Raw genomic sequence first — 17,904 nt, 5'->3', positions numbered from 1 at the left:
TATGTGTCTCTCGCTGGGCTGCAGGTATTACAGTTTTGCACACAGGTGTCAAAAACCAGAAATAAAATAATGAAATATAATTGAACATTTTCAGTGAAATAGCTAAGAAAGTTGTCGCAAATCAGCCTTTGCAACTATTGTCTAACTTCTCTGGATGTGAAAACAACAGAAAATAATTACAAAATAAAATAATATTTACAATATATCTGTGCTGTTGCTCGTCAGGGTTACAATAAAGTACTTCATGAACTGTACACAAGTTTAGATTTTTAACTAAAGCTCAACACAAATAGAAGTCACAGCTGGTTAAAATAAAATTTAAGGGGATATTTGATCAGAACGATTGATCACAGTTTCACAGTAATAAGGACGGACTAATGTGGCCCCTGGTGTGATATCTGAAAATAAAACTTAAAAACCTCCAAAAGAGGGACAGTTTTTCAGTCACCATAGTCACGCTGTCACAGATTTCTGAGCGCATTAATATGATATGTGTCTATCACTCAGACTCCGCGATAACTACAGGAAGACGCAGCAGCAGCTCACAGATAGATATTTGACTGGCAGAGTGTCATTATGAGCTTTCCAAACACTTCAAGAAGAAAGCCAGGATTATGTCAATGTGCCTGAAGGCTCTAAACCCCCAACCCCCACTCCCACCTAAGTACCTCCAAGTAGGAATAATTTAAGACTCCGCCCATGGCCTCAATACCCGTCTGTCCACATCTTGGGCAGATAACATCTTTTTTTATGCTAGTCAGATGGATATATGATCACATCCAGTTGTTTACAGCTTGCGACATCTGGACTTAAACTGATCATTGCATGTGTCATGTTATCTTATACTGTCCTCAGGATCATTCATGACCTCTCCGTGTAAAGCGCTCCCTCATTAAAGTGACATTTATGTTCTGAATAGAATGAAAGTCTTATGAATCATACAAACACATGCTATGCGATTTGTATTACGATATGTTGCGCACATTAAGCACATCACACGCTTTGCTTTTGACTAAGCTCTTTTGACCTTAGGCGGAAATATAACTTATCATCAAGTACTTGGGTCTTTTGTTGAATAATGCATAGTGTTCTGTATATGTACTATATAATGAGTCCTTTATTTATATAGAAAAAAAGAAAACAGGATCCACAAAGTACTGTGACAATGGAGTGAAAAAAAATGAACTCATGGAAGCAGCCCCACAATGTAAATAAGTAATGCAGGTAAACAACTGAAGGAAGACAAACAACTGGGGAAAAAACAACCAAATAAAATAATGAAGAAATCATGAGGACCCAAAAGGAGTTTTTAATGTGAGCAAATGTGAGAAGTAGTATGAGTAATGATTATGATCGGAAATATAATATCAGTCAGAATAATCCTAATGTTGTATATCAATCCAGGGAATAAACGTAGCCAGAAAAGCAACAGCTGAAGTCACGTTAGAGCCGTGGTTTTAAAACGACCGTTACGACAAAAACATGAGACACAGCATCTGTGAGAATAGCCCAGCTCCTCTGGACCTGCCCACTCCTTCTGATGGCTTTTACAAGAATCCATGAGTCCTGAATCAAACGTCAACTCAGCCTGGAGAAGTCTCAGTCACATCTGGTGTGGGAATCCTTATTAAAAGCATGAGGAGCTTATCAAAGGCAATGTCAACAGATACAATGACAACCCCCCCTCCCAAAAAAAACAAACAAAAAAAATGTCTATTCATGCAAATATCAGTAAATACCACTGGCAAAAAAATAACCTCAAGTATGAAGAAGAGCGTGAAATGACATGAGGCAGAGTTAAGGAATACAGACAACTCCTGGCATTTCTCAGCCAAATCCTCCCAACTGCAGCTTTAAAGTCTCACAAAAATAAAAAAGCTACAGATTCAATGTGTTTTGTAAACAGAAGGCGATGATGTTTTCTTGCACCAACATCCTAAATACTTGACAGTCAGAATCTCTTAAAGCCTTATTTTACTAATTATTTAGACATGCTAATCATCTGATGTCATGACAACATTGATACTAACAGGATGGAGCACACAGAGGAGAAGGTGCCACTGGGTTGGTGCTATTACCAGTTCAACCAGAATCTCAAGATGTTAATTTAGTGCAGGTCATTTTCTGTCATCTTATTGATTTTTGAAAATAAATTCTTACAGTGCAACAAGTGCAAAAAGTGCATTGAAAGGTGGAGGTCAGAGCTTGAGCTCACGGTTCTCACCTCAAAGGCAAAGTTCATTTAAACCAGATGATCGCCTCATGTTTCCCCACGGCATCCATTACATTTTTGTGCATTTTTGCATTTTTTTTAAAAGAGATTCAGCAGAAAATAAGAGCAAGCCAACACATTCACGTAGAGTAGAATTTATCAATCTGACACCACTGTCTGAAGCCTTGTTCTAATTCCATCACCTGACTCAGATGCTCAGACCATAAAAAGGCATTGTTATTACATGAGGAGCAGGAAGGAGAAACCCTGCCATCACCAGCGCCTCTAGATTCCAAAATGACTTTAAAGCCCATGTTTTCTATAATGGTATTTGATTTGTTGATGGAAAATAGTGATTACCCAGGAGATTGCCAGTGTTTACTTAGAGTAGTGGGGCTCACCACCTAAATGAGCTGTCGTAATGTGTATAATAGGCGTGTAGTCAGCACTGGAGTCTCGTGTGGTGAGAGGCAGCACTATAGTATTACCAGTTGAAACAGAACCCAGTGATCTCCAAAAATGCCTCTATAAATATACTATTATATACGATTCATTCATTTCTAAACATGGCACTGAAGGAAGCTGGAAACTACCATCTGCCGAGAATAACTCTGAAAAACAATGTGCATGTTTACTGACTTGTATCTCAGTTTACAGGCATTTTAACATGAATTAATCACTCAACAACAGATTATAAATATCCAGATCCAGTCGGTCCAGCTGCGCCAACGCTGATGTTTCAGTCAGGAAGAGGAAAATTTGGTCATGTGTGTCTGTGCCTTTAAGAGTCCCCAGGCCAGGACCTGATGTTGGGAAAGTGGCCCAGTGCCTTTCTCATGACCCCTGAGGGGTCCATGATAGAGACGGAACATCGCAGGAAGTCCAGCAACGACACGAACGTCTTCCTCCACATCCTGACATGGATGTTTCTGCTGAAACGCCGATACCGTCTTTGTCCGTCCAACTGTTTCGACTGCCTCTCTTGGGCTGTCGCTGATCGTCTCTGTCTCCGACATTGTTGGTCTGTATTTGTCTCTGATTGTCTCTGTGTTTATCGCTGTTTAAACATGACTGACGCTCTGAGCGTCTCTGTCCATCTGTCTGTAGGTGTGTCTGTGTAGTCTTCATCCATAAGTTGCTGTCCATAAGTTCTGTGTGTCTCTGTTTGTGTTTGACCAGTCCTCCCCGTGTGAGACTCTAGCGTGGGTCCATGTCTGACTGTCTGTCCATCTTCTCGCTCTCTCTCTCTGTCTGACTGTTTTTCTGTCTGTCTCCATCAGGTTTAAAGGAACTTCACACGTTCATAGTGTATGTTCACACAGTCCCTGAGCTCTTTTCCCACAGCTGATCTCACATTGGAACTAAAATATGACTGTTTGTGTACACTTAAAAATAGTAGTGAGTCAGTTGACTCAGTGAATGTGGGGCAGGAATTACAGCATGTCACAGCTCTTCTGGTTAGACCCATGTGGTCTCTGGAGGTCAAAGCAGCTTTTAAAATACCCAGCTAATACTGAAGCGCTCCACATTTCTAATCAGAGTAGTAATCCTGTGAATCTGACTTTAATTAAGGTAATATAATTAGATGAAGGTATTTACATGCCCCCGGGCCTAATTGCATTATTTTAAGAATCTGCATAACTGACACTGAAGTGTTGCTTTTTTCACAGAACCCTTTTTTTAAAAAATTACTACGGTACTTCTAAATGGAAATATAATAAAAAAAACATGCATTAAAAATAAATGTAAAGATTCATAAAACATCCGGTGCATGTTGGACTTCGCCAGGGCTGCCCTGTCTTACCGGTTCTGTTCATAAGCTTAATGGACAGAATTTCTAGGCGTAGCCAGGGGCCGGGGGGAGTCCAGAATCGGAACCACATGATTTCTCTGCTTTTTGCCGATGGTGTTGGCTTCATCAACCTCCTGCATGTCCTGAGTCAGTTTGCAGCCGAGTACGAAGCCGCCGCCATGTGAATTATCACCTCCAAACCGTGGTTCTGGCCCGGAAAAGGGGGGTTTACCCTCTCCGGGTTGGTGGAGAAGTTCTACCTCAAGCGGAGCAGTTCAGGTATCTCGGGGTCTTGTTCATGAGTGAGGGAAAGATGGAGGGTGAGACTGACAGAGGGATCGGTGCAGCCGCTGCAGTTATGAAGCCGGTGTACCAGACCGTCATGGTGAAGAGAGAACATAGTCACAAGGTGAACCTCCTTTTAGGATGCTGCCCCTGCAACCCGGTTCTGGATAAAGCTTAAGAAGACAAGATGAGACAAAATGCAAGTTTGTCGTCTAGGTTCTAAATCTACTCTTTGAGAAGCTGATGTCTTGCTTCCTTTTTAAGAATGTCCTTACCCATCACTGAATCTGGACCTGCACTAAACCACCTTCAGGTTCCTGTTCTCCTGAACCTCGTGGTCAGGAGAACAGGCTGGGTATATATACATGGATTATCAGAGGTATTTGGCACATTTGACTTACGATTGGACAGTAAAATTCCTGGCCTGAGATGAAAAAGTACACAGTTGTATTTCCTAGTCATTACGTGTGTACCGATAAATCCTTCAATCTCCATGGTCAATCAAAATTGCACTAGTTGCTGGGGACACATACAGGCTTCCAGCTCTAATCCCAGCTCAAAGTGGAGAGGGGATCTGCTCAACATCCATTTGGTATTATTCTAAGAAATAGGCAATTAGAGATAAGGCATTAGTTGTTCGTTAGGCCCACTGCCTACCACGGTCCTCCCTTTGTTAGTCTTAAGGACACATCATAATATTTAGTAATGGCGTCTCGCCACAGTGACAGTAATAATACAGGAAAGGCCACGATTGCTCTATATTAATCAGTATGAGTCATGTTGTGATATCAAGGGTAAACAGGACACATGTGGCGTTATAATGGTAGTGGTGGTGGTTCCATATTTAATAATTACTGTTCTACATCGGGAAGAATCAAGATCACGTCCAAACAGGCGCTTTGAAGCCTACATGGACTGACCTTGTTGAATAAGTAAAATCCACAATGAGAGCTACCTGGAAATCCAGTGACGATGTCCTTTTGTCTCAAAGTGGGGCTGGAATTCAGGACACTGCTACAACATTCTGTCCAAAAATAATAGAGAACCCACTAATGCCATGGACCTGGTCTTTAGATTACTCTGTGTAAATGGATTCTTAGGTCAAACATACATGGAAATGTTTTTCTAATGCCACATACAATGGTGTTTATCCTTTCAATGGCGCTCTACTGGGAAGATAAGATAATCTATAGGGATAGATTAAACTAAGATTAAACATTTTATTTATGGGTTATCATTTTAAGGACAGGGACTGGTCTTAAGTGTAATTCTGCCAATAAAAGGGTGGATTATTCCCAGGCTATTATAAGTGAGTTTAGTTTCTTTAGAAGAGAACAGGGGGACCAATTCAAAAATGAGGAGAACGCAGCAGTTAGGTGGACACACTGAACCTAAGCTATTCAAATCATTTGATCCAAACACGACTTTACTGAGCCAGTCTTAATGGCTTCATGCAAGTTTAGTCAAATAACAGGTAAATTTATGTAACTGTACTGCAGAGAAAGTGAGCGATAATTGTGTGAAGATAGCACAGGCACGGGCAGAGGTTTTAATGTCACAATTAGCTGGGTGCACACGCTAAACCGGAAATGAAAATCATTTAAATGAGAATTGAGTGACCTTTCTTTGCTTTTCTGGAAATGGAAATTGCCACAGATTAATTTGGATTACTCATGTAGACTAAGATGGACAGGTTAATGCTGTAAATGAATGGTATGTGGCTAGTAGTGTCTAACCTTTGTGGGCTTTAAGCATATTTTATTGTTTTTATTCATTGCTGTGGTTGTTCTTTATTGTATTTTCATTGTGCACTTGTTTGTGTGTCTGTTTGGGGGGGGTTGCTATATCAGAGAAGAATTCTGAATGCATAACTTTAGAAGGAAATTAGTATTTTCTCTCTTTTTGTGATTGAAGTACTCTAACTAACAATATAAATGGGCTTCTTTCCTTTTGCAGAGGATATTTGCTCACTTCCTGTTGACACGCTGGAGGAACCCTCAGCTTTCCTGTTGCACAGACTGCTATTCATGGATGTTTCCTGTCAGGATCTCCACCATCACGTGCGCTCAGGACACACCTGCCAGCAAACACTGACTACATGCCATGACCCTGATCCATGACTGCGCCGCTCACCTCCGTCTCCTCAGGTTATGCCCCTCCCTCTCACATCATCTGTGTCAGCACAGGTGATGTTTTGGCAACAGTAAAGGAGAACCACAAACTCAGAAGTGAAGACTAATGTCAGACTGCATTAACCTACCCAGAACAGACTGTTCAGTCACATGTTTTAACCAAACTTACACTTTGATGCTTTGACTCTTTTACATCTATTTAAAATAACTTGTTATGATTCAGATTTAATCTACATGAGCAAACTATCCTTGGCAAATGGAATAATTTCATTTTCCCTCAACTGGTCTTAATAATCTTTATTAAAGGGTATACTAGGGACTACTTGTCTGGGAGGAAGACCTGTATGGCTAATGCCGCAGACACTGTTACCTTGACTTTTAGGGACTTTGCCAACACACTCTCATCTGAAACAGGAGACTCACCGGAAATGGAGCTACCTGACTAAATAAATAAAAATCTGCGGCTCAGCCACACGAGAATGAGATATTTCCACTCAACAACGAGCATTCAGACCCACCATCCACCTGTGTGCTGCCTCTGTTGATGCTCAGGGTTTGGTAAAGTCAAGACAAACAATGAAATTCACAATTCCTGAGAAATCCCTTGTTGCTATTTACAGACATTGATTCGGTGCTAATGCATCCAGTCGAATTACTTTCCACTTTAGGGCCTCAGGATTGTTTAAGATCAGCTCTATCGACAGACAAATCATAAGGTGTGAAACAATTTTGACTTAAACACATTTTCAGACCACTCAAGCTGCTGCATCCTGCCCCAGTTTTCAGTCAGAAAAGATGGTAGACGCATCCACACTGTGTGTGTGTGTGTGTGTGTGTGTTTGCTGCACTGATATCAGTGAAAGTAGGTTTACTAGAGAGTGATGGCAAAGCTACAGCAGACATAAAGAGATTACTCTTCTCTGGAAGACATAATCATGTGTAAAACACCTGTGTCAAACAAACAGGTGTTTCAGCATTAAATCCTATCGTGGAACCAGGATGGAACTCCACAAACGGAGGACGATTCCAGTCAAATTCACAAGGAGTAAAACAGATTTTTCTAAAATAACCAAGCGCTTTTTCTGCCCATTCACGAAAACGGATATCAGCACCAGTGCAATGTCCAATTAAAAGTTACAGCTTAAAACTCTCAGACTGGAAACACGTGATCAAAGTCTGTCGCGACCATGAAAATAAATTGATGCATTCACTGACCTGACAGGAAGGTGAGGATGAGAAGAGTTACTTTCCTCCATGACCTGCATACCTCCATCATGCTCTCCACTGCTTTAGGCACCTTTAGCGTCTGTGGGACCGCTCTCTGCTGCTCTGAGCTCCTCCTCAGCTCCTCTTGCTCGACAGGTGCGGGAAATCGACACTTCAGGTGAGGAAACGTGGGGGTCCGTAACGAAACTGTGCGCCGCCGCCGCCGCCGCCGACACTGGAGCTCCTGCGCGTGTACGCTCAACTCTGCTGATGGAGAGAGACGGCGGAGAGCGAGCAACAAATACAGGGATACTAAAGAGAGAGAGGGGGTGGGGGGCGAGAGGGAGAGAGAGAGGAGAGAGGAGGGGGGAGGAGAGAGAGAGGAGGGGAAGGAGAGAGAGAGGTGGGAGGAAGGAGAGAGAGAGAGAGAGGAGAGAGAGAGGAGGGGAAGGAGAGAGAGGTGGGAGGAAGGAGAGAGAGAGGTGGGAGGAAGGAGAGAGAGAGGAAGGGAAGGAGGGGAGAAGGAGAGAGAAAGGGAGAGGGAAGGAGAGAGGAGAAAGTTGGCGTGTGGAATTAAAAAAATAATAAAAATAGATTCCGGTCAAGAGTTTAAAAATAAAAGTCACCACTGATGAGTGAGCGCTTTTTGTGCCCTATCATCTTATTTTGAAAGGGGTGTAAACGGATATGTGGTACTTATATCCATTAAACTTACTGATATTAACCCCCAGGCTTTCGAGAGGTTATCGTGGAAATATATTAGAATTCTGTTTTTTAAAAATGTATATAGAATTTTACATATTTTTCAACACCATAGCTGATATTTCTTTGTATCGATACACTCTGTGGCTCTGAGAGCCATAATCGTCAGTGCAAGGTTCTCAATTAAATAGGTGTATCTGCAGTTTAAATATGGCTGTGACCTTATTTCGAAACATTCTGCAGGTGTTAAGCGGACGTTGGAAATATGGAGAGGCATTTTTAGCACTGTGAACATTTGAAAACAACACAAACAAAGTGTTTGTGACTGCTGCTCTGTCATGTGTGAGAAGAAGGCCAAGATCTGAGCACGCAGGCGGGCTGGACTCAGCTTGATGTGAATTCCCCAGGTGGGTTCACTCCCCCCTACAGACATGGAAATAACATAGACTGACCTGATGCGCTCAGACCCCTTTATTTCATTTTCTGAGGTCGCCCTGTTGCCTCAGCAACAAGGCTGAGACTAACGCAGGAGGATTGCTCAATTATGAGAGGTGAGCAAGGGTTATACTGCAGATGAAATCCAAAGTAACAGGGTTCAGGATGTCTGTGCCGTTGGAGTTCCTGAAGAAACCTGCAGCATTCAGTGCAAACCTCAGGAGAATCAATTCTGTTTGTTTTAGTCTGAGCAGATGAACAGATGGTAATAATGTATCTTATTTTATTTCTTATCCGTCTAACCCCACAGCACAGGATTATGTGACCAGCACTAACACATAAAAGTAATACATTAAATATTTTAAAATATTCCTCTTGATAAAATAATCCCTATGTGCTTATAAAATGGTTTTACTTTAATTCCACATCCTTCTCAAAATATCTGGCTCTACTTTGGCCCTGCTTTGTCCTTCATCTACAGGTGGACTTTAACCTTTTCTGTCAGGATCTAACCATCATTTTAAGATGATCTGGACTTACAAAGAGAATATAAAAGCTATTCCTTTTTAAAACATCTGTCCATGCACCACATGCAGCCAAGACTGGTGCAGCTGTAATTTATATGTAGGTCTTGTTCTGTGCTATTTTGTCAGTAATCTGATCAATAATTTATTCATTTAAAAGTCGTTTCTTCAGCCAGTGTGATCAGACCTTGAGTCCACAGTTCAAATAACACACTAGCCATCAATATTCACATGGAGTTGGAATTAATGCTGCTTTTATGTAATTTAACATGTACAGATTAATGTAATTTCACTGAGATTGGCCACCTATTTCTTTAAAACAGTGGTTTGATGACATCATTGCCACAGAAAAATATCACATCTCTCTTGTAGATTAATCTGGGAAACAATTAACACTATTATAATGAATCATAAAATTAAAAAGACACAAATTTGCACAGTGCCTCCAATGACATTATCTTTTAAATTCCAGTGGGCAACACTGGAATTACAATGAATTAATTATTTCAACTGCATTGTTTCATGTGTCAATACCACATCTTTGGGATTTGTTATTTAATACAATTATTTCCCAGAGAATAGAAGAATGCACGTCTTTATGATCAGATTATCACATCATACACCACTGGTTTATCTGACACATTTATTATAATCCAAGTTCAAGAGGAATTGGATTAAACAGACACTACCTACCGGCCCAGCCTGTTTCCATTAAAACTGAGCCTTTTCTGGTTAAGTGGTCCATTTAAATGATTTGTCTTCATTTCTTTGTTTCTTAATTTTCTTCCTAATTTAATGGAGAAAAGGTTTCCATGCACCCATCTTCAAGTCTCAGGCTAGTACCTACATTTCAGCACTGACTGAAGGTTTAAAATTGATTAATTCATATGTGAAAAATTAATTCCATGAATGAAAATGTTTCACATGTGAATATGAACAAAGGCAAACAGGCTTATCAAATATACATGAGAAATGCTTTTGTACAAGATTAATGTTTTTATTATGTATACGTCACCTTTTTTGTTTCTTTGAAGCATTCATCTGTATCACCTAGAATTTAAATAACTTAGAAGACAAAGTGTAATATAATAAATTCATAAAGTGAGACAGTATTCCAAACAATATCACATTGTGTCTCAGTGATTTCTCTATGCCAGAAATAGAGCAAATTCAGTTATCAGTTGTTGCTATATATGCTCTTGTTTTCAATCTTAATGTCTCACATTTGTTCAGACTTCCTTTTCAGGGAAAAAGAAAAAAAAGTTATTATATTTCCAAAGGTCAGTTTTTAAAAGGTCGGCAGCATTGTCTCCGCACGTGCCTCACTAAAACGCACGAGTTTTTTGGAATGTTAGCTTTGGCCCTCTGTCGCCCCCACCTGGCACACGAGGAAATTACACCTTTAAGGAGCGCGTTTATGTAAAACATGAAATGAAGAATTCCATGGAAAAGTTTTACAAAATGTTCATAAATAAATCTCTACAAGGCCTGAAACTTTATATCCGACCCAGATCTTGGGGATGATGTGAAGCATTTATTACTGCCACCATCTCAGTCGAGTTTCATGTATGCAATCATATTAATGCATTGAGAATATCTTTGGTTTCCTCACCTTTATTAAATTGTATTAAAGAAAAAACCTGAATGCAGGACATTCCCTCTCCTGGTGACTGATATCAGCACTGATAATAATGCTTAACATTAGTATTAATACTGTTACGCCACAGGAGTCCCTGTTTAAATCAGCTCAAATTCAAATACATTCAGTCGTTTTCAGTGTGACACACATTAGCCATTGTCTGTTTATTATCTATAACATGTAAACATACAAGACCTTCGATCAATCAACATACAAGAGATGGCGTCAACATGTAAAATATCTTTATATAGTAAACCCAAAAATATCAACATGATGAGTAAAAGCTAGAATTGCTCAAAACACTTAAATATTTCTTGCTATAACTTATCCAATTTGAGTCTGTGAGGATTCTAGTCCAGTCCTTTGTTTTGCAACATTGCACATAAGCTCAAAAATACAGCTGTAACGTAATAATGTCACGCCAGCGGTGCAGATATGCATTATCTACACAAGCATTCTGATGGAGGTGTGAGTCGCCTGTGCAACCACCATCAGTTACAGATTACTCCACTATCACAAGCTCCTCTTTTTGGCACAGAAACACACAGAGGTAAAACAACAGTAACTTCATGATCACGAGCAAGAACACTGTGCACGGCAGAGCACACTTGGGCAGATACCACTGACATAGCTAACGCATGAGCTTTCCCATGGTGCCTTCTCCAATGGCCTTTTCACTGACTTGTCAGCAGGTCATCTCTGCAGCGTGACCCGGAAAAGAGACGTATTCCCAACGAGGAATGTGTCCCTCTTCGTGCAGTCGTGGTTGGTGCCTGACATGGATCTCGTTTCATGCAACTGTGCTACAACAACCAGATTTGACAGCTACTCCTGTAATTGCAGCTGAAAAAAAAGAGAGTTTGTAACAGCGATGAGACCAAATGAAATTCTGAGAATCACCCAATAGTGAATTTAAAGGCTGAATAATGACTAAAAGTTTGGGGGCAGATAAACATTGGCTGGTTGTAAAAAGACTATCAAAATAGACATGAACATTCGACATCACCCAAGCTGCAGTCGCTCTTTGAGTTTCCCTCTAATGTGCACAGAAACAGCTGCGGCTGTAAGACCCACAAAACAAAAGCAGATACATAAAATACACAATAAATATACATTCTGCTCTCTCACTGCTGTTTGACACATCCCACTGAGGTAGACAGCAGAGCGCTCCAAATACCCATAAATATCAATACTCTCACATTTGTTTGATACTCACCTGCAACTAACAACGACATCTGGCATTGATTCATCAGACAGGAAGTCAACTGAAATGTGTTTTGACCCGTTTTTGAAATCTTTCCAATGACGTTGGATTGGTATTTACCTTAAATTAGAGTAGCGGTATCAGGACTTCTATAGAGGATCATTTATGGACCGTTTTCTTGCTGAATCTCGTCCCAAACCTTCCTAGCAGTTTCCACTTTCCACATCTTCCGCATGTTCTGACATCTTTCAGCTGCAGGATCTCCATTCAGAACTTTATTACGACGTAATGGTTTTATGTAAAATGTATACATGAGAGTTGCTAAAGTTATATTTAATATGGTGCCTTAAATATTGAGTTTTCTGAGGATCAACACATATTATCAACGTAACTGATGTCAATACAATCCAAGAACATCTTCCTGAGAACAGTTTCCGACATTTCTCTCTCAGCTCTATCAGAAGGTGTAAAGAATTTAATTAAATATCATGTTGAAATGGTTCTTTGAACCAAAACAATTCCAGTAAAAACCTCTTTAACCTAAGGAAATACCGGTCGCGCACCAGCTGTTAGTTCTGGGTGGAACCTCCTCCCAATCACACAAACCCAAAACCAACTGATTTAAAGGAGTATTGATGCGCAGTAAACAGTAGCAGGAACCTTTATAGTGCACAACGGTCTGAAACTACAGAATCTACCATGTCATGTAGAGACTTTGTGATGAACCAGCTGTAAAACACTGAGAACACCAAAACTGTTCTCTCTTCAGCCTCAAGCCTCGAAGCCACAGTTACGACGCGTGTTTGTTGTTGTATTTGAGGGAATATCCGACGGCCGTTTCCAGACACTCCACCAGGGAGCCCGCTGACAGAAAGTCCAGCTCCACCTCGATGAACTTGATGTAAATGGCGACGCGTTGAGACGGGCTTTGGCCCCCGTCAAGGCGGCTGTTCTCCTGCAGTAACCGTGTCACACCAGAGGCTTCTCCGTGAATGTGGTGTTTTCCAGGACCCTGGAAGTGCTGGAACAGGCACTGCTGGATAGTTCTGTGCTCGGCCACACCCAGGTAACAGTACGTGATTTTCACCCCGGACCTGCAGCCTTCATCCGGTTGAGCCCCGTTTTCTGGCGGGGGTGGGCTGCGGTCCTCGAGTGTAAGATCTGAGGTCAGGTTGGTGTCATTACAGGGTGTCAGATCCTCGTAGCCAATGGCGTACAGTCCATAAGTCTTGGGGATGTCTGTCGGCAGGAGGTAATGTGAAGTTCCCGCACCACAGCCTGCTGGTTTGGACTGAGCTACATAGATCCAATCCACCTCCATGTGAAGTTCCAGGCAACGTGCCTCACTGATGGTGATGTCGAGGAATTTGTAGTAGACGTTCTTCCAGTTCATCTTCTGCACTTTGGTCATAATGACACGGCCCTCGGGCTTCTCGGGGTTAAAGTATTCACGCAGTCTCTTCCCCAGCGGCACCTGGGAGCTGATTTCAGCGTAGTGGTAGCGCACGTCATCGCGCCACCGGGTGTTGTAGCCCACACCGAAGATGGCGAGTTTGTTCGAGAGGTGCAGCCGTGAGAACTCTGTCCATGTCTGGAAGTGCTCCCATTTCAGCTGCACTGACTCCAGGATGTGGATCACGGTCTGCATCATGTCTCGTTTCCTGAGCAAAAACGGACGAAGAATGTGACATCCTTCCACATTTTCTTTGCATTGTTGTATTCCTGTGTACAAGAACGCTCCACCGATTCGGACTTCATTTTGAATTCATTAAAAAAATCAAGTTTATCTACGTTACATGGCTGGTTTTGGATCGGGTGTAGCAATGTGAAATAAGACAGATGTGTCCAGTGATGCCACCACACCGACGTTTGCCTGACGATGTGTGAGGTGCATGACTTACTGGCTCTGTTCTGACAGTTCAGTCTGGACCTGCAGTGCCTGGTTCTTCAGGACCATGAGTTCTTCTGCGAGTAAACTAAAGTGTCAGTTTTAAAGTCACCGCTGATGTGATGTATCTTTGATGAACTGTGCCACTCACCAGTCTCCATGTCCCCTTCCTGGAAGGCTGAGTCCAGGACCTGGTTGCACCAGTCCTCCTGGGAAAAGTCCTCCAGTGTGCTGCTGTCAGACTCCATCTCCTGGTACAGCCCGCTGCTGTTGATGAGCACCGGAGCACAGCTCTGGGAGTCCCAGCCCCCCTGTCCAAACACCTTCTCCAGCTGCTCGATGGTGTAGCTGCTCTTCCTTTTGCCAATGCCATGTTCTTTCACTCGGCTGTAGCAACGACGCAGCGTCTGTATGACATAACACACCGGACGGACGGACAGACAGACAGACACACGAGACAGACAGACAGACAGGCAGATTACAGTTGTGCTCAAAATGAGAGCAGCGTGAATAAAAAAGGAAATAAAGCTCAAAATTCTCAATTCTGTAGAATCCACACACACACATACATCAGGAGCGTTGCGTATCTTTTTCTAAAACAAGAAAAGATGAAAAGAAACCATCATTTTATACATCATTTTAGAGAAAAGTGAATAAATCAGATGCTTTCTTGTTCAAAGTTAGCAGTGAGGGGTTCAAATAATTCCTTTTAAAAAAAATGTGGACAACGAAAAGCTACTTAGTTAAAAATAATCTGAAGTGCGTCCACATGGCATCGTAAACCAGAAAGTTGCGTCAGAAATAGCAAAGACTGAGGCAACGATCTGCTCCTGAGTGATTAAAGAAGGTCTAAAGTGTCCTCTTACTACTGTAACAGCTAGAAAAGCCCCGTGAAGATAAGCTATCAGTCAGAAGCTCCTGTAAAAACTTATTATGGGAGAAATGAAAGTTCCTGGGCCGGTTACAGTTTGACAAGATCACAAAACTTCAGGCAGTTTATCAGATGACCCTCAAACCCAGAATTCAAGCCACACTGTGAAGACCGTGGATCATGATGATCTGGGGCTGTTGTGCTGGGCCTGTTTTCACATACCAAGGTCATGGATCGATTTGAATACACGCAAATGCTTGAAGGGGTCACGTTGCATTATTCCAAAGACAAAACGTTCGAACAAGACAATTCCCCAGACCCTTCAGTGAGGAAGCAGCATCTTGGTTCCAGACCAAGAGGATTACTGTTACAGAGGGGCCAGCCCAGCCATAGAAACAGAACATAGAAAACATGTGGGGAAATATCAAAAATGTGGTTTCAAAGACAAAACAAGAGGAATCGTGGAATGTAGTTGAGATGGGCTGGGCTGCAATCCCCGTTCACAGGTGGAAGAACTCCATGCAACACAGACACGACGCAGTTAGACGCCTAAATGTCAGGTCAGTAATATAGAAAAGCTACATCTTCAAGCATTTTTTTAGCTTATTTGAGTTTGTAATGAAAATGGGATGCATTGCTATTGTTTGGAAGAGGCAAATACTCCCTTTTTTGCTGGAAAATAACTTTTATTCAGATGTAAAAGACTGCCCAGTGAGAGTTCAAAGCACATTTTCATGTATGAATTCAAAAGCTTTTCTGAACATTTGTTGTATAATAATATAACAAAGGCCTAATGTGAGATGCAAAAGGCGTGCAGAAAAATTCTTGCTAAATTTCCCAAATGCTTTCAGCATCAAGCCACTTTTGTGAGTGAAAGATTTCTGTACTTTACAGTTCCTCATTTTCAACAAATATACATATAGTAAAGAGCAATGTATGGGCCATATGATAGCTGGCTGGTTTTGTCATTTCAAACACCGTTATAAAACTAGTTATAAACCATCTGTCAACATTAAAATATGATGGACCTCATGATTCTGCATGTACTGTTGAATTACTGGCAGCCCAGACTTAGGATGGAAGTAGGTCTCACATAGTTTATGTGTGCATGATGTGAGATTTAATGCTTCTGTAGAAGGTTTGTAATGACTCTTACAAACAGTAGAGATCTTACTGTGTCGCTATTGACATGCATTCCGCCATCATGCATGTTCTCATCTACATGACACCTGCAGATACAACTCTGACTGAAGCTAAAATAACCTGTAGAGAACTGTGGGTCGCTGGAGGATGACCATGATTCGGATTTACCTTCATCCTCTCTCTGCACTGGGACGGAGTCCTCTCGTAGCCCAGCTCTGCCAGGGCTCTGGAGACCCGCTCGTACATGGCAGGTCCGGGGGCCTTTCCAGAGAACACGGTACCGGCCACCTCCAGCTGTTGCATCCTCGCCTCGTTGAGCCTCTCGTTCCCCCAGACAGCGATGAGAGCGTTCGTCTCGGATGGGGTCCATGACATCCCACGGCAAGCGGTGAAGCTGTTCGAGGAAGAAGGGACCACCGTCCGGCTCGTCGGCCCAGAGCCCACATTCAGAGGCGAGAAGCGGTTGGGTGTGGAGGCGTCGGAATGGTTCTGGTTACTGTCACTGAGGTCCTCAGACTCAGGCGACGGGACCTCGGTCTTTGGTGTCTTCAGTTGTGTCGAGATCTCCGGAGAACCCTCGGCAGGGCTGGACGCCGCCATGTTGCCTCTGTTGCTAAGGGGAGGAACGTGCATGTGACGCCACAGCGACGTGAGGAAAACACGGGGTGGATCGTGACGGAGGTGGAGTTAAGGTTACCCGTTACTGACTAACCAACCAACTAACCAACCAACCAACTAACTAACTAACTAAAGCATTGCAGTCGTGCTGATTGGCATCTGTTCATCGTTAGTACAACAATGATATAACTAAAATGTATTTGACAATCACTAGGACAGGTTCTATCACCTATAGATAGATAGATAGATAGATAGATAGATAGATAGATAGATAGATAGATAGATAGATAGATAGATAGATAGATAGATAGATAGATAGACTTGAAACTTGATTTTTAAAAATGATTGTCATTATAAGGTAAATCCTGGTAAACTACGCCACCTGCTGTCACTAGTTGATACCTGCATTTGGTAGAGTCCTCAAAGGAGTCTGGGTTAATCCTCAAAACATCTGTGGATGATTTTATAAAATGACAGGACTTTCTATTCCGTTTTAGACTAGACACAGGCGGGCAATAGCAGTCAGCAGTTCATTCGTTTTAATTGTTTTTTTAAATGTCTTTTTAAATTGGGAGAAACCTGAAATATCTTCCAGTGTATCAACATTCCAGGTGACTGCTATAATAACACACCTCTTCACTACAGTTCATCAATGTTTCTGTTTAATTCTCCAATAAAATCCACTCCACCATGTGTTTAATGGGCTTTCTTAGGTGCTGCTGCTGAGAACATCATTATTCAGGACTGGTCACAGAGAGATCCTGCTGATGGCCGTATGAACAAAGCTGTTGGATATGATATTTGACCATGTCTATAGGTTTTATGGTCATCACATTTTGTGCTAAATACTGAAAATAAAACTAGTAATGTCTTTTTTGCTTGCAAATTTCACTCCCCAAAAAAACATTTTCTGCTCATCGCAAGATAAAGACTGAAAAACAAGTACTGTTGAACTCTTCTGCACATAATAGGTTCAATTAAAATATAAATATTCTTCTTGATTGAAATCCAGAGTACAATACTGCAGCCTTTCTAATTGTCCAAGTTGCCTGTTAATATTCAAGTAAACACACCTAATCAGTGATTTAACATGATTGCTGGTGTGCATAACTTAAGCACTGTTTTTATATTATATTATCATTGTTATTATTATTATTATTATTATTATTATTATATTATTATTATTATTATTATTATTATTATTATTATTGTTGTTGTTGTTATCCGTAGTAATAGTAGTAGTAGTACTGTGA

General features: G+C 41.5%; 2 protein-coding genes and 1 long non-coding RNA gene across 3 annotated transcripts in view; 1 reads left to right on the top strand and 2 right to left on the bottom strand.

The window, feature by feature from the left end:
• esama (endothelial cell adhesion molecule a) overlaps window positions 1-7,933 on the bottom strand; it is a 30,687-nt gene extending 22,754 nt beyond the window's left edge. The window contains exon 1 of the mRNA XM_057054267.1: window positions 7,637-7,933. Coding sequence (XP_056910247.1) covers window positions 7,637-7,697 — 61 coding nt within the window. The 5' untranslated portion in view covers window positions 7,698-7,933. The remainder of the gene's footprint in view (window positions 1-7,636) is intronic.
• LOC130537434 (uncharacterized) lies at window positions 3,085-6,893 on the top strand. Its single transcript, XR_008953619.1, has 2 exons — window positions 3,085-3,233; window positions 6,246-6,893. It is a non-coding gene; the product is annotated as an uncharacterized LOC130537434 (long non-coding RNA).
• A 3,125-nt stretch (window positions 7,934-11,058) lies between the features above and the next one.
• On the bottom strand, window positions 11,059-16,678 carry LOC130537811 (myb/SANT-like DNA-binding domain-containing protein 2). The gene is made up of 4 exons (XM_057054853.1): window positions 16,202-16,678; window positions 14,171-14,426; window positions 14,033-14,096; window positions 11,059-13,792 (listed from the first exon to the last, which is right to left on the bottom strand). Exons 1-4 carry the CDS (start codon window positions 16,664-16,666, stop codon window positions 12,922-12,924), a joined length of 1,656 nt encoding a protein of 551 aa, XP_056910833.1. The 5' UTR covers window positions 16,667-16,678; the 3' UTR covers window positions 11,059-12,921.
• Window positions 16,679-17,904: the final 1,226 nt, after the last annotated feature.

The sequence above is a fragment of the Takifugu flavidus genome, chromosome 14 (assembly GCF_003711565.1).
Source record: "Takifugu flavidus isolate HTHZ2018 chromosome 14, ASM371156v2, whole genome shotgun sequence".
Taxonomy (NCBI): Eukaryota; Metazoa; Chordata; class Actinopteri; order Tetraodontiformes; family Tetraodontidae; genus Takifugu; species Takifugu flavidus.
The sequence above is the reverse complement of the archived record's forward strand: the minus strand, read 5'-3'. Positions and strand labels throughout refer to the sequence as shown.